General features: G+C 42.7%; 1 protein-coding gene across 1 annotated transcript in view; it reads right to left on the reverse strand.

Annotated features, from left to right (window-relative positions):
* Window positions 1–8,767: 8,767 nt before the first annotated feature.
* The window catches only part of AACS (acetoacetyl-CoA synthetase), a 37,667-nt gene continuing 30,184 nt past the window's right edge, over window positions 8,768–16,250 (reverse strand). The window contains exons 15-18 of the mRNA XM_083874014.1: window positions 14,857–14,926; window positions 14,150–14,208; window positions 12,658–12,860; window positions 8,768–10,185 (exon numbers count right to left, since the gene is read on the reverse strand). Of these exons, the coding sequence (XP_083730140.1) occupies window positions 10,048–10,185; window positions 12,658–12,860; window positions 14,150–14,208; window positions 14,857–14,926 (470 nt within the window). The 3' untranslated portion in view covers window positions 8,768–10,047. The remainder of the gene's footprint in view (window positions 10,186–12,657; window positions 12,861–14,149; window positions 14,209–14,856; window positions 14,927–16,250) is intronic.

Consider the following 16,250-nt stretch of genomic DNA (forward strand, 5'->3'; position numbering starts at 1 on the left):
TTGCAGAACCTTAAATAAACCCACCAGAGGAGGGTGACCCCAGTGCCAGGACTGTCCCCATCCCAGGCCAATGGGCTGTGTAAACAAAAAGGATTTTTTTTTCACAGCGTGCAACACCGGGGCCTTTATAAATCCGTGTCTCTCGAAGGAAAAGGAGGGATTTCTGCTCCTGGGAGCGCTACAAAAAATTAATGGCTATTATTGCTGTAACTACTTGAATCGAACGCGAAGCCGCGCGTCGCGCAGCCCTTTTGCCATTTCCGCGGCTTATTACGGGCCTGTTCACATCTGCCCCCGCCTGATTGAAGCCCAGCAGGAATAAAACTGATATGGAGTGAGCGGAGTGAATTAGGAGCAGGATTTATTCAAGTGTTGACACCGCGCCCTGATGGCCTTGGTTCCCAGGTGTAGAGGTGTCTTGTCTCTGCCTCGCCCAGCCCTGACACCTCGACAGTGAAGGGACGGGTTGGTAGCAGGATGAACCTCACCGACCCCTCTCAGGTTTAATCTGGTTTTTTCTCACCCGAGATTCCAAGGCTGGTGGTTCGTGTGGGCCCAAGGGAGTGATTTTCCCTCTTGACCTCTGAAGGGTTTAGGGTCTGCTGTCTGACTCTGTGTCTCTGTGTTCTGTGTTCGGTGCGAGAAGGATGAGGAGTCTCAAGGTCTTGGTTTTCTGGTTTCTCACATTGTTTATTAGTTCTTATCTTACAATTCTCTGTGTCCGGCCAAGGTGTTCTCAGCAGCCTGGACACGAGGTGACTCCCCCTGTGATGGGAGGTCGCTGCCTCTTATACAGATAACTGTGTACCCATTGTTTACAATTCCGTGCCAATGCCCATCACCTGCACTAACAGGGTCATCTCTACTCTGCCCCAATCCACTGAAACTCCCCTGTGCCCACGTCACTGCAGACAATGGAGGCCAAGGGAGAAGGAGAAGAACCCAGGGCACCACCCTAAATTCTACAGCTTGTCCCTTTGCATCTACATTCTAAAAACCCAAAATCACAAAATCTTCTACACAGTGATAACTACACTACTCTCTGTCACACATTTGTGACTTGCAATTCTTCTCTCTGTTGGACGTTTTTCACATGGACCAAAATCAAAGCCTGTGTCCTCCTGGGCTCTGTGCCAGGCAAACCCCCTGCACAGACCCCAGACCCTCTTTCTCGGATCCCAGGCCTCTCTACCAATGTCTGTGACTTCCCAGGGTGCCCAGAGGGATGCCCTGAACTCCAACAGACTCCTGTGAGTTCTTGCTTGTCCAAAGGAGTGAAGCAACGATAGCAGGAAAAAAAGAGGAGGCTGTTTCAGGGTTAACTGCTGGCTTTATTCATCAGGGGATCTGCCCCAGCAGACACTCCTCAGCAGGAGCAGTGAGGGGGGAAAAGCAAGGGGAAAAAAAAAGTGGGAAACCCCCAAATGCAACACCTTTTATTGGGGGGAGGAACTCAGGGATGGGTTTAACTGGGGACAAATCAGGGCCCAAGGGGCTCTCCAGGTAAATGACACACATTGTAACAGCTGAAGTCTATTCCAATCACTTAGGGTCCTCACTGGAACTTCCCAGACTTTTGGGAGAGACCCCAAAGTGACAGACAAGGCCCAGGGGGTGGATAACTTCTGACTGACACATAACTGGGGTTGGGGTGAAACCAATGAGGGTGGAACATGGGTGACATGGGGGCAAACCATTACAACTTATAAAAAATGAACTTAATACAAGGAACAAATACATACATAAAACTGATCAAACCAAAACCACACCGCTACACCCAGGCACATCCCAGCCCCTGGAATTGTCCCTTTGTGCCTGGTGTCACCACATCCCTGGGGCAGGGTCAGCTCGGGGCAGGGAGGGGACAGGAGTGGGAAACGCCACGAGGGATGCGCTGGGAGCCAAAAAACGCATCCGTGCAGCATCTCCAGCTGCAGCCGCCGGGCGCCTTCATTAAAGCCAACGATGCCTGGGGATGGTGTTTGAAGAGCTGACGGAGCTGTCTGTGCAAAGCAAAGGTGTGAATTTTCTCCCGCTCTGCGCCGGCTTTAATCCCAGCCCGCCGAGCGCTGCCGCCGTCGTGTCCCAGCTGGCGACGAGGATGAGGAGCATCCAAAAAGGTTCTGCCAGAGCCAAGAGCAGCTGGAGGGGCACAGAGGAGAGGGGTTTGCCAGCCTTTCCTCTCCCCCTTTCCTGCATGGAACAAATTTTCCAAAATTTCCCCAGTTGAGATGTTAAAAGGTTGTGTTAAGAGGTCACCAAACTCAGGGATGGGTTTGGTGGGTGGCTCCTGTTTGGATTGGGGCAGGGACGTGTCGGAGTCCAGGGCATCCCTCTGGGCACCCTGGAAGGTCACAGACCTCAGCAGAGAGATCTGGGACCCGAGAAAGAGGGTTTGGGGTCTGTGCAGGGGCTTTTGAGACCCTGGCACAGAGCCCAGGAGGGCACAGACTTTGATTTCAGTCCATGTGAAAATCATCCAACACAGAGAGGAATTGCAAGTCACAAATGTGTAACAGTCACTAGTGTAGTTTATCGCCAGGTAGAAAGTTTTGTAGTTTTGGGTTTTTAGAATGGAGGTGCAGGGGACAAGATGGAGGAATTAGGGTGGAACCCTGAGTTCTTCTCCTTCTCCCTTGGCATCCATTGTCTGCAGTGACGTGGGTACAAAGTGGTTTGAGAGGATTGGGTCAAAATAGAGATGACCCTTCTTGTACCAGGCATTGGTATGAAATGGTAAAAAATAAATACATAATTATCTGTATAAAAGCAGAGTGACCTCCCATCGTGGAAGGAGTCCCCTCGTGTCTGAGCTGCTGTGAACACCTTGGCCAGCACAGAGAATTGTAAGATAAGAAATAATAAACAAAGCGAAAAACCAAGAAAACCAAAACCTTGACACTCCACATCATTCTCACACAGACTCAAAGCCTTCAGAGGTCAGGGAAGAAAAAAGCCCCACCAGAACCACCAGCCTGGAATTTCGTGGTGAGAGGAAATTAAACCCAAGAGGGACATGGCTGGAGCTTCCCCTCACACTGGTGTTTTATGAATTACTTCCAGGTACTTGTAATCTCTGTGCTGGTTGAATATTTTATTGTGTTTCCACCCAGATGTGCAGGACAAGATCCCAGAGAAATCCAACCCCGGGGCTGAGCCTGTTAATGCCACTATTTAACTTTGCTGAGGAGCCGCCCCTGAGCTGGTGCTGCTCGTCCCTGAGATCTGGATGTGATGCACACGACGTGCAGGAGGAATTATTCATACCAAACAATCTCTCCTGCCCAAATGAGCTTCTGGAAAAAGGTGGCTGTAAATCCACTGGGCCGTGTGAGCCAGGAGATGCTGCTCAGCAGGAGCAGATCCGAGCTCTGAGCAGCAAAAGGGAAATGTGGCAAAAAAAAAGGTAAATTCAGGGTTATCCAAAACTCTCAGCAAACCAGCTGCTGTGGGGTTTTTTTTTTTGGGGGGGGGGGCAGGGCTGAACTTGGCCAACACCATCAGAGTGGCTCAAATTGAGTTCTTGGGCATGGCCGTGCCTTGGAGCATCACCCAGGTGATCCCTCAAGGTCCCTTCTGCCACCAAGCACAAAAACATGGAATTCTGAGGAATTCTGAGGAGACAAACCTCTCTCCTGGCAGCTCTTCTGCAGGGCAGGGACTGGTGGCTGGGACTTGATTCCTGGGCTGCACCTTGCTGAGCTACCAAGAGCAGAACAATTGATTTTTTTTTATTTTTTTTTTCTGTTCTAATAAATGAGTGGGAAATTTCCACTCCTTGGATCAGGAGATGCTCTGAATATTTATGTTTTTGTTCACCAATTGGGGAAAAAAAAAAAAAAAAGAAAAAAAAAAAGTGCTATAAACGAACATATTTGGTGACCCACTTTGAGTGGCTCATTACGATTAGATCAAGCTAATTGCCAGCCTTGTATTTCATTTGGCAACTTGCTCAGCTAATTGAACAAAATAAAAACTAATGAACAATTATAATGAAGTTTATAATTAGACCATTGGAAAAAAAAAAAAAAAAAAAAAGAAAAAAACAACTCAGCGTGAGAATGTTTAAGGCATAATGAATGTGCAGGAGGTTTGGGAGGGGGGCAGTAAATTATGTCATTCTCTCCCACCAAAATCTTTTTTTCCCAGGTTCTTGGTGTATTATCTACTCCCAAACCATATCAACGTGGCATTTTCTTTGTTATTAATTACCTTAATGCCTTTAATGTCCATAAATGGCATTTCCAAGGATCATAAATCCAGGAGCTCAGAGTGGCCATTGTGTGACATCACCAGCTCCACCTTTACAAATCAAGGTCTCTGTTAAGGATGTGTTTGTAATCTTAAAAGTGAGAAACAAGGATGAGGAGCAGGCAGAGAGGAGTTCACACAGCCCAGAGAGCTGATCCATCCTGTCAGCACAGAAACCTGGAGCCAGGGAGGCTGAAAAGGGGAAAAACATAAAGAAAAATTCTCTCTGCCTGATTAGAGCCATTTTAAAAATATTATTTTTGTCTCATATCTGAATAAACCCATTCCAGCCCCTCTTTCACCCCCTGCTGCTGAAGCACAGAGAATTAAATACCACGATAAGACACAGAGTGACTTTTTGGAGTTGCAATTTACAGGTCAAGCAGGTACCCACCAAAACCTAATAGAATTGTCACATCAGAGTCTGCATTGCTTAAAAACTCCTCTTCCTCCTGTTTGTACATGGAATTAGTTCAGATAGAACTCAGTGAGGTTCTGCATCAGGGAATAAAGGCAGAAACTCTTAACCTGGGGAGGAAATGTGTTGAGTTTTTGCTCCTGGATGTCCCCAGTGGTTCTGGCCCTGGTTCTGTGGTTTTCAGGCACAGGGCAGGGATGAAGCACACAAGGTCCTGGAGGAGCAAAGGGTGGGAGAAGAGCAGAATCAACCCTGGAGTTATTAAAGCTCAGCACTGATCCCTCTCTCTCCCAGCAAGGGTAAATTCTTCTTCCCATTCACAGAGCTGCTTTACTTCCACAGAGATTGAGATAATACACTGACTCAGGGAAAAAAAAAAATCATCATTTTTATGAGCTATCAAAAATCTCCATTCCCCTCCCCTGTTTTAATCTGAGCTGCATTAGGAGAAAAACCCTCTGTTTTCTGCAGTCATGTCTCAATATTTTTATGCCATTAGAAGCAGCTGTCCTCTTAATGTAATTACAGGTTTCACCAGGGGAGTGATCATATCCTGGGATCAGTGGGAGGCTGGAGCTGCCTGATGCTCTCCATGTTCCATCACCTTTCCATCAGCCTTGGTTTGTTTTTGGGGTTTTTTTTTGCAGGTGTTTGTTCACCTGCCAGCCTGGAGAGGGGCTGGGGCTGCCCTTCCTCCACCTTGTGCTGCTCCCAGTTTTGGCAAGGAGGATGCAGAGAGCAGCAGTGGCACCAGGAGGGTTTAAAAATGCCTTTTTCCAGCCCCTGTGCTGAGGACAGAGGGCAGGGGCTGCCAGGCTGAGCAGGGTTCCCATGAGTTTGTGCTGGTTTGGGCATTTCCCTCTCCTCTCTCATGCACACACCCCCTAATTATAAAAAAAAAAAAAAAAAAAGGTTGAGGAAATGGGAACAAACCCTGAAGTGAAGCGTGAAATGGGCTCCATGATTCCAGATAGCCAGGGCCATTTAAAGCCTTGCTTGGCATTTGCATTGTAAGAACAAATGCTGTACAGGAATCTCTCCTGTGCTTTACACTCCTGCATTAATTCATGAAGTGTCATGTATCGAGCATATTTTATTATACATGAGGAGCAGACAAATTAAAATTCTCAGCTGAGTATCACATTTGTACACTCAAGGCCACCTCCTTCAGCTCTAGTGAGGGTTGAAGTGACACTGGTTTAAACCCAGCTCACCTTTCAAACCAAGTCAAGTTAAACCAGCACGAATTCTCAACATTTTCTTCCTTTCTCTTCACCATTTATTTCCATTTAGCTTTAACCTCTCTGCAGCTAAAAGAAGGTGAAGATAAATACCCAGGCTGTAGATCAATAGGCTGGGAATGCTCCAAGCAATCAATCCCTTTGTGCAACAAAAACAGAACTGGGGGAGGTGGAACTGGGTGATCTTGAGAGGTCCCTTCCAACCCAAACCATCCCCTGATTCTACAAATATCCCCCCCAATTCAGCCAAAACTGAACTCACTTTAAATCTGCAGAAAATGGAAGAAAAGTGGAAAAGGGACTTTTATTTTTTAGTAGATTCCTCATTAGCGATGTGAACACTCTCACATTATGATGTATACTCTAATATGCCATCGTAAACTAATTATCAGTCCTGGAGATGATGTGTTTTGTTTTTTTTTTTTTTCCAAGGGACATTATCCTTTCAGCTGGAATCTCAGGCTGAATGCTGATAAGCCTCTTGAACTTTGCAAAACCACTTGTCCAAAGCAGCAGGACGAGAATTCGTTAAGGTCTTCTAATTAAAGAGTACAAGGCCCAATTAAGCTCTCACTAATGTGCTGCACAGCCCAGTTAAACAACGAGGATTTTCCCATCCCCACCAGAGCTGGGTCCTCACTTGGGTCCATCTCCAGCTGCTGATTTGGGAGAATTTTTTTGGCCCTCAGAAACCCTGGTGAGAAATTGTGTGGATATTCATTAATATTTTGGGACATCGCATTGTCCTGCAGCTGGAATTGTTCCGAGACTCCCTGACAGCAATTCCAGAGGCTGCTTCCCTCTCCTCTGTGTGACACTCACTCCTCACTTTGCACACAGATCATGCAGAGCAAAAAGCTCAGGCTGATGTTGATTATCTCATTATTTGAAGCTAAAGAAGCCCTAAACTCCCAGCAAAGGAAAATATGTGTGTTCCCCTCATCTCCCAGGCTGGATCGTGGCCACATTTCACAGCAACTCCCACCCTGGGTTTATTTCTGGGAGAACACAGGTTAGGACATGGAGCTGCTTCTACCAAAAAAAATGTAGAAGAAAATTAAGTTACAGCTTGTTGCTCTCCAAGACCTGGTTATAAATGAGCTAAAAATACTCTTCTCTCTAGAAAGGAGAAGGATGAACTAGGAAATCTTGAATTTATCCTCAGTTTTGTAGGATCCAGGCAGCAGCCTGGCACCTCAGGAAAGCTGAACAATTTCAGTGGAGAAACTGCTCAGTGCAGAACTCCAGAGGGCACCTGGAGGAAGGACCAAAACCTTTATCTCCTGAGACATCTCTTACTTGCCCAACCTCTTTGGGTCTGTGTGTGACATTTCCATGGAGGTTGTTTTTAAATCCACGTCAATGGCCTTGACTCCTGGTGATCACTTTGGTTCAATGCAGTTGAAGTTCATATGCACTTGGCACGGTTGGAATGAATTTTGATTTTTTATGTCACCTGTAAATCCCCCTGCACCCCATTTATTAACAAGTATGTGATTTAGAGTTGTTAAATTACTGGTTATCACAACTTAAAATCTTTCCTGTTTCCCCCAACCCAAAACCCCACAGCTCTGTCTCACCACATCTCAGACCCTGCTACTCCCCTTTAAAACCTAATTTTAATGTCCATTTACCTGTGCGAGTGACTGCTCAGCTCATAAATGAAACACTTTTAAAACATGTATGCACTAAACTGAAAGACAGTAACAGCCTCAGCGACTCTGCACTCCATCAGGTAATTACCTGTGTTTTTAAAACCCCTGGATAAGTAATCCACACGTCCCATTTCTCTTGCACATAACAATAAACAATTTTATCAGCTGTTGCCCTGTGTGGACCCAGCTCATTTTGTTTTGTTGAGAACCACCACTAAAGCAGGGAAATTAATTGAAATCATAAGGCACTGGGAAGGGGAAGTACGTGACAAAAGCACATTTCTAAGAGGGGAGTGATAAAACCACAATCTCCCCAGGGCAAATGGGCTGATTCCATCACGTAATTCAAGAGCGACTCTCGAATTTGTGAGAAATGCAGTTTCCTCTGCTCTAATTGCTCTGCTGTTGAAGGTTTAAGTCAAGAGCTTAGTGCCATTTCCAGAGCCAGCTCTATTTGCATGCCACACATCCCACTGAAATCTGCACATGGAGCTTTCCAGGCAAAACACTGTGAACCTCAAATTATAAATAGGCAACAGGGGAAAAAAAAAAAAAAAAAAAAAAAAGGGAAAAAGGCTATGCACTCACTCAAGGTACAACAGTTACATCCTGGCAGCCCCTAAGGCATCCAGCCAGTGTTTCTGGGTAAAACCTGTAATTTTAAGGGCAACACGGAATGAAATCTATATTTCTGTTTGTAACTGATGTCTGGGAAAAAGCTTTGCAACATCTGACAATTACAGCCATTAATTCAACTTTTCTCCAGCGTTTCCAACATGATAAAGGATTAGAAAGAGCAGCCTCTAGGCATTGTATATGTTCTTAATGTATCTGTGCTTCTAAACTATCTTTAATTAATGAAATAACCCAAAATTACTTATTAATAAGGATCTGTGGGCTTTGCAAACCTCAGACATTTTGCATGAATTAAAGAACAATATAATGAAGTTTTAATGAATACAAAGTCACAGTTAATGTAAAATTTATATATAGCAAGGCAGAAGGGGAAGGAATTTTAAAGTACTTTTAATCATAGGTTATTGGCAGTTTGATAGCTCCTTTCTCTACTTTTCTAATGGGTGCTTGGTATTTTTATTATCAGTTTGGTATTTTTATACCAGCATGGCCTGACTTGGTAGAGAAAATACCAGCACAGAAAGTTTTGGATTAAGCTGGACTTGGATTAAACCCATTAAAATCAGTAACAAACTAAATTAAGCTAAATATGACACCCAGTTAAAAGGAAAAAATAAAGACAAAAATAAAGACAGCAACAACTGAGAGATGTAATATATAATTATATATATAAAGCATTGATTCCTTTTAATTAACTCTTTATCATCACTGAATGCATTCGACACAGTTGTAAGTACAATAATATTTCACCCACAAAATTCAAATAGTGCAGGAGACACTGAATGCCAGGGTTGGTACAACTACTGCAACTGTATTTTATGAAAAAACAAACCACTTTAGTGCTTCCAATTTCACTGTTTCAGTAAGCTGAGTTTAATTACAGTATTTTTTTCCTTTATAAACTGCAGGGTTACAGACCTAGAAAAGGGTTCCTCTCGCTTTCAACGTGACATTTAGTAAAAAAAGTTACAAAACCCATCAGAGCTTTTAATAAAGAAACACCCAGGAATTCCTCAGCTACTCTTTGAGCCAATAAAGGACTCCAAGCAAGGAAGCAAAATGTCATTTTCGACCATAATTAATGTTAATCCACAGTAATGACAATAAATTCCTGGAGTTACCCCAGGAATGAGGAGGAGGCAAATGCTCCCTTCACCTTCTGAGCCCCCCAGAAATCTCTCAAATCTTAAAACAATGAGAAGGCTCCAGCACAAAAAAAATGAAGCAGCAAATTTCCCCTCAAAAAAGGTACCACGAGAGATTTCAAGACTGAAATGATTCTGAGTCAAGTCAGATGAGTTTAGTGCATTATGATTTGGCTTTTATAAAAACATTTTAATGCACACTACACAGAGAACATGGTTCAGGGGGCAAAGGGGTTAAAATCACTTTGTGCTCCTTTACAGGAGACAAACACAGGGATGGAAAAATGTTGCTAAAAATCCAGTTTAAATAAAAAAAAAAGCAAACATTTTATGAAAGAAATATCTGCAACTGTGACTATTTGGTGCTCCCATTTGATGGGTTGCTGATGTAAATCTAAGCAGAAAAGATGCACTCATATATATAAAAATCAAAACAGGCAGGTTTCTCCTTCCAGGCTGGGAAAAAAACTTGAAAATATATGGCATATTTAACCAATAAAAAGGGAGCTAAGCTTTACCCAAGCCTTTCATAATGCACTTCATGAAATATATATTTTTTTTTCCTTTTAAAAGAACCACTGGTATTAAATAGAGCTTTTTTCTTTACATACAGTATTGGTATATACAAAACAAATACAGAACAAAGACAGAACAAAAAAAAAATAAAAACAAAACCCAAAAAACCACCCAAACAAGTGAATTTAATAGTCTTGAAGCTCAGGAATATTTTGGTACAGGTCCAAAGCCTCTGGGTTTGAGAAAGCTCCTCGCTGCTCAACTTCTTTCCCTGCAATTATTTGTTTCACAGCTACTTCCACTTTCTTCCCATTTACCGTGTACTGAAAAACAAAAACAGCAAAGACAAAATTACATTTTTTTTCTTTTCATGTAGTGGCTTTATGTAAATATTCATGAAAACTCCCCCCAACAACTCCAGAGCTCTATCAGAATTTAGCAGAATGTCTTCTCTTTTGTTACACTTGAAGCACTTTCTTCTGAAAAATCACTTGAAGAGTAGGTAGAATTCAAAGAGTTTTGTGTCAGTTTATTACTCCTACTGGCAATTCTGTGAGAACATGATCAAGCTCCACTAGAAAACAACAAAACCAGATCAGAATCGTGGTATAAACACTAAAAATATTTGGTTTTTATGTTCTGACGCATCCAATGTTCAAACAAACTTTTAATTTTTTAAGGGTGGGCTCAAAAAAAAAACAAAGCCCAACTGCACAGGGCTTTGGAAGAAGAAAACCATGATTTTCTTATCTGAATTGGACAGTTTTTTAAAAAGGATGAAGTGAAACCTTTGAGCTTAACTGGTCCTCTACAGTTAAGTGTTTTCAAAACAAACCATAACAAATAAAATAAACCGTAACCAACAGAGGCTTCACCTCCACTTGTGAATCACACAAGTTCTATTGCATTGTGTGACTCAAAGTAAGGACAATGAAGAAAAAAAAAAAAAACAAATTCTTCTCTGAGGATTGGAGCACTGTAATTCCTGACACAGCAAGGAAGAACAGGAGCATCCAGGGCCCATTTTGGGTGATCTCTGTTTTTAGAGGGACTTTCTGAGCCTCTTCCTGGTGTGTTGGTGCCACTGAGGAGGGATTTGTGTGTCAGCTTTCAAAGCTGCCACCCCCAAAATGTCTCAAAGTTCCTGCTTGCTCTGGGAACAGGGACCCACATCTGCTGATGATGAACCCAGGCTGGTCCTGACCTCCTCCTGAGCTCCCCATTTATCACTGGAGATCACTCAGAGCCAGGTGAAATCATCCTCAGCACACTCTTGCAATATTGTCTCCGTATCAGCAAACCAAATTCTCACAGGAGCCCAGAAACCACAACAGCTCAGTGGCCTGGCAGGGAATTGCCCCCTTTAATAAGAGATAAGGCTGCTCAAAGTAAATTAGTTTAATCAGTAAATCCTATGGATGATGATCAGAATGTTTATCTGGTCAGGACAGAACTAGACAGGTTAACACTGTTTTAAATACTAAATATCCTACTAAAAACTTGGTTTTTGCTGCTAAATCACCACAGCACAGTTGTGCTGTTTCTACCAGAATCAAATTGTATTTTCAGATGAGGATTCAAACACATTTCCAAAAAGTAGCAAAGAATAGGCAGTTTCCCTTCCAAGCAAAACTTTTAAAGAAAGATGGGAGACAGCTTTGATCACTTCACCGCTGGCAGATTTATCTGAAAGGTAATTAAAATTCACTCAATTCAGTCAATGTGTGGAGTAATTAATGATCTAAGCAGGCTCTCCTGAGGGGCAGCCCATCCCAAACCCCTCCCTGCTGTACATCCAGGTGATTCACACAGTTCATAAGTTCAACACTGCACACAGAAGCTGAGCTGCAGCCCAGAAAAATGGGAACTTTAGGGAATTTTACACTCATGGAAAGATATTTTGAGCCAAGGACTACCTGCCAACAGCATCCTGAAACAAAATTAATTCAAGGGATGAGGACCAGATCTCTCTATGGACCACACAGAGTATTCTGAACCCTACAGCACTTCCACATGGAAACCTACACTGCAGGAAAGGGGTACCAGTCTCAAATGATGGCTCTGAAATCTCTGAAGTCTTTTCTCTAGACACAATCAAGTCTGTGTGCAAATGGACTTGGGGAAAAACCACACTCTGCACCTCAATTCTGCTGCTCAGAGTCACTGTAACATCAGAGAGGGCTGTAAAACAGCCATTCCAACTTAGGGCTTCATACACAAAAAGCTCCAGCAGAACACCTTGAAAAGACTGAGCATGCAGAACCCTCAGCTACACTAATTTCTCCTCCTGAACAAGCACAACAATTTCATTTTAAATACCCTTACAGTTAAGACAGTGATAGAGCTGCATTTAAGTGGCTAAACAGATGTAAAAGTGAAATGGTTTACAAAATGATCTTCTGAATAGGCCAAGTGCTCTCAGCTTTCCTAAGAATGTCACTCGTAACAGGAAAACAAAAACAAAATGTGCTTATGGATAGCCAGAAAAGCTAAAAGTTAAATTACCTTTTTAATATTTTTCTCTTAAGAGGTTTAAGTACATATTACCGAGAAAACTCAACACATTTATAAAACAAAAAAAACCACGCTCAGCTGAAGAGGAGATGAAAAGACGTTGCCAGGCAACACAGCCAAACTATTTATAAAGCTCCAATACACTTTTGAGATGCTAAAATTTCCACGTATGTGGGTTTTGAAGAGCAGTGACAACCGCTCCTTAATTACTATTCAAGGTGACAAAGAAAACAGCAGGCAGCTTTTATTTTTTTTTTTTTTTTTTTCCTCCCCTGACATACCGGGATGCCTTTGGTTTCCAGGATGAGGCTGGGGACGTGCCTGGCCGAGAGCGCCTGGCGGATGGAGTCCTGGATGCGCTTCACCAGGCTGCGGCTGAAGGAGTGGCTGGAGGCCATCTTCAGGAACAGGATCACCCTCTCCTCACCGTCCTTGTTGTACTGGGGCACGCACAGGCTGTCAGACACCTCCTCGAAGGCTTCCACTGCAAATGGGATCATAGTTATGATTTATTAAAAAAAATTATGGATGTTGATCTAATAGCAATATCCGACTATGACGGGCAAAGACTCTCTAACAGTTTAAAGTTAGAAAGTGTCTGTTTATCACACACACAATTCACAGATGATCTTTTATGTCCAGGAGTATTGAATACCCAAAACACAAATGCACATTCATAACTCCAGTACATCCCATTCCCCGCTTTGTATGGTAATTAGCCCAAAAAGCCATTAAGTATCCATAGTTTGTTCTTTAAAATGGGTCCGTGGCTTTTTTTATAGGGTGGGGTCCCAAAATGATGAAGTAAGATGGGTCTTCCTCCCTTTGACTTTTTAATCTTTAGTGTTACGTGACAGCTGAATCCTGTTTTTTTCCAGGACTGTTTGATTTATGATTGTATTGTGTTCATAGGGTCTATTGATTATTCAGGATGCAAAAGCCTAGTTTGACAGCTTCTCTGATTTATCAGTTCCTTCCATGATTTATCAGTTCCTTCAGTCTGGCTTCTGTTAGCAAAAGGGAAGTCCTAGCTACATTATCTCAGCACTATTTTGACTAAAGTTTTTAATTCTTCTAAATCAATGCTGCAGTTGGGGATGGGGTGAAGGCGGCACTGGACGCGCGCGGTTTTAAGGGTTGTATCACACAAAGGGAAAGAGTTTCAGCTCTTCGGTGAAAATCCAGGTTTAAGGATCATTCAGATCCATGACAAATTTACTGCTACTTTTGGGACAGCTAAGGTTTGACATTAAGCCTTTTTTTTTTCTCTGGTTTTCCCCACTGCAGCACAGGCAGGAGACTCAAAGTCTTGGTGACACAGGAACAAAGAGGCAACAGGTCCCCGAGTCTCAGATTAGCACTTTTGCAGGGACAGGTTCCCCACCTGTCACAGCACAGGCTTTGAAATACAAAGCACAAGCTCAAGAACCACCTCTAATTATCAGCAAAGTAGAATAAAAACAGTGTCAAGAGCTTGCTTTTAAGAGAAAAGCCTGACAGGTTCAGGAAAAAAAGAAAAAAAAAATGCTCCATAAAATGTTGCTTTTGTACATCCCAAGGAATTGCCTCCCACCCTACAGGTACTTCAGGAAAGCAATCAGTTTTATGTTTACAAAATGAAATTTTACTGATACTAACATACTCTGTAGTGTCTCGTTTGGAAAACAGCAAGTTTTTTCTTACTTAATCCTTCTAAACAGCTTTGTTATGCTTAAATTTCAGATTTAAGGCAACAATGGCATAGCTGGAAGAGGCAGAAAGTTGATTTCATACCTATGTTATAGATTTCAGAACTTCCAAATCTTACTCCATTGGGATTTAATGTACCATCACTGAAAAAAATCACAAAACAAATAAACATTAAAATATGATTACAGCTTGATCAAGAGGAAAATTTGATGCAATTAACCAAGTCTCTCTAGTGAGAGCAAAACCACATCAGAAACATTTTAAGCGAATTTTGAGTCAAAAAGGCATTTTACTCATTAGAATGAATATGTACAGAGAACAGCAACATCATTAATTCACTCAACTTTGTTCCTGACAGCAACTTTGAAATGCAAACAGTAAATTCAGCCCCAGTTGTGACCCTGAATGTCCTCTGATCACTGCAAGTTAATACCTGACCTGCTGTAAAGTTTTGCTGTAAAACAAGGTGGTGGAAAAGCCCAGTTCTCCAAGTCACCACCTTGAATGTGCTGCACTCCCAATCCAAACTCCTGTGACCATTTCATGGAACACAAAACCAAGCACAGTCTTGTGTTCATAAATACAAAAGTGGGGTGGAACCCTGAAATGTGCTCCCTTCCCTCAAATCCAGCTGCTCTGATGAATTTAAAGGTTGAAATCCACAATATAGGATTCAATAAAATTAATATAAAGCTAACAAAGGTGACAGAATTGTGTCCATTTTACTCCTGGGTGAAGACTGCAAATTTGAACATTTGTTTCCTCCCAACTCTCCCAGCAGAAAACTGTACCTGCGACCCAGCATGACAATTCCTCCAGTCTTGGGGTTAATTTTGCAGTAATCACCGTGGGCCCAAACACCTGGTGGGGAATGGCAAAGGTTAAACAGCTGATTTCTTCACCCAGTCACAGCAGACATTGTGTAACTCAGCTGGCTTTAACTGAGTGAAACTCACAGAAATACAACTGATAAACTCTGAGAATTGTCCCCAGGCAGGGTAACAGCACTGAGCTCCACAAACAACCCAAACCACATTTACTGTAAAGAACCAGCACAGCCAGGAGCAGCTCAGAAATCAGGATCAAACCCCAGGTTATCATCTGATTGCTTGTTTGCATGACTTACACAGCACTCCTTACAAAACCAGTGAATAGCTGCTCTGAACACATTTTGAATTACTGGAAGCATCTTCCACAGAAGTAACAACATTCCCACCTTGATTCATTGTCTTTCTTGATCCTTTTTATTATGCACAGTTCTGTACAAGGAGCTTTCTGGGTTTGTGTAATAGGTATCAACAATTCCCTGAAGAGCTTTTGTGCTTACTGTTCTTGATTTGTCTAAATGTAAAATCAGGTTTGACTTTTCATTGTTCTGTAAGATTGAGACTGCCACAGCAGCCTGCCAAAACCAGAAGCACAACCCGATTCTACTCAAGCTTTTCTGAGGAAAACTACCAACCTCAAGGATTTGCACATAAAACCATTTCCCAACTTAATTGTTACCATCTCAAGCCCATTTACAAGGAGAGACAGAAAAGGGGTGCAGACGGAACCTCAGTGATTTCAGTCTTAAAACTGTCACACACAGATTTCTATTTTTTTTTTCTATTTGCTGCTGTTAGGCCTAAACACAGACTGCAACCTTCACATTCCTCAGTTTTCCTGTATGATTATCTCCTGCTGCACATCCTGACTTTTCTTGTGAATCCACTCTGTATTGCTGCTATTTATTTAAAAAAAAAAGTTTCCACATGCAAAAAACTGGCAGTTGGAGATCCTACTCCTAAAAAAATCCCTGTCCCAGAGGCACCAGGGATTTTGGCTTTGCTGTGCCACACCAGGAAAAGCCCTGGATGAACAGAATCCTCCACAATTACTAAGAAAAACCTCTGGCCCACAGGTGTTTATTCCTTTATTCTGTAGAAGGCTAAGGATGCAGGAGATGCATGTCTGAGGCAGCAAATATTGAATATATGTTTAATCCTCATGCTAATGAGGCAGCAGGTCAGCACTTATCCCTTGGGATTGACTCCTGCAGGCAGGAGCAGCCTGGCAGAGATGCAGCATCAATAACTGATTGCTCCTGACCTGTTCATCTCCCAGCCATGCCAGGCACTGCACACTGGGACAGGCACATCTGCCCAAAGAAAGCACCAGTAAAACTGGATTAGAGCTCTGCAGA

The sequence above is a fragment of the Zosterops lateralis genome (genome assembly GCF_965231275.1).
Source record: "Zosterops lateralis genome assembly, chromosome: 17".
Lineage (NCBI taxonomy): Eukaryota > Metazoa > Chordata > Aves > Passeriformes > Zosteropidae > Zosterops > Zosterops lateralis.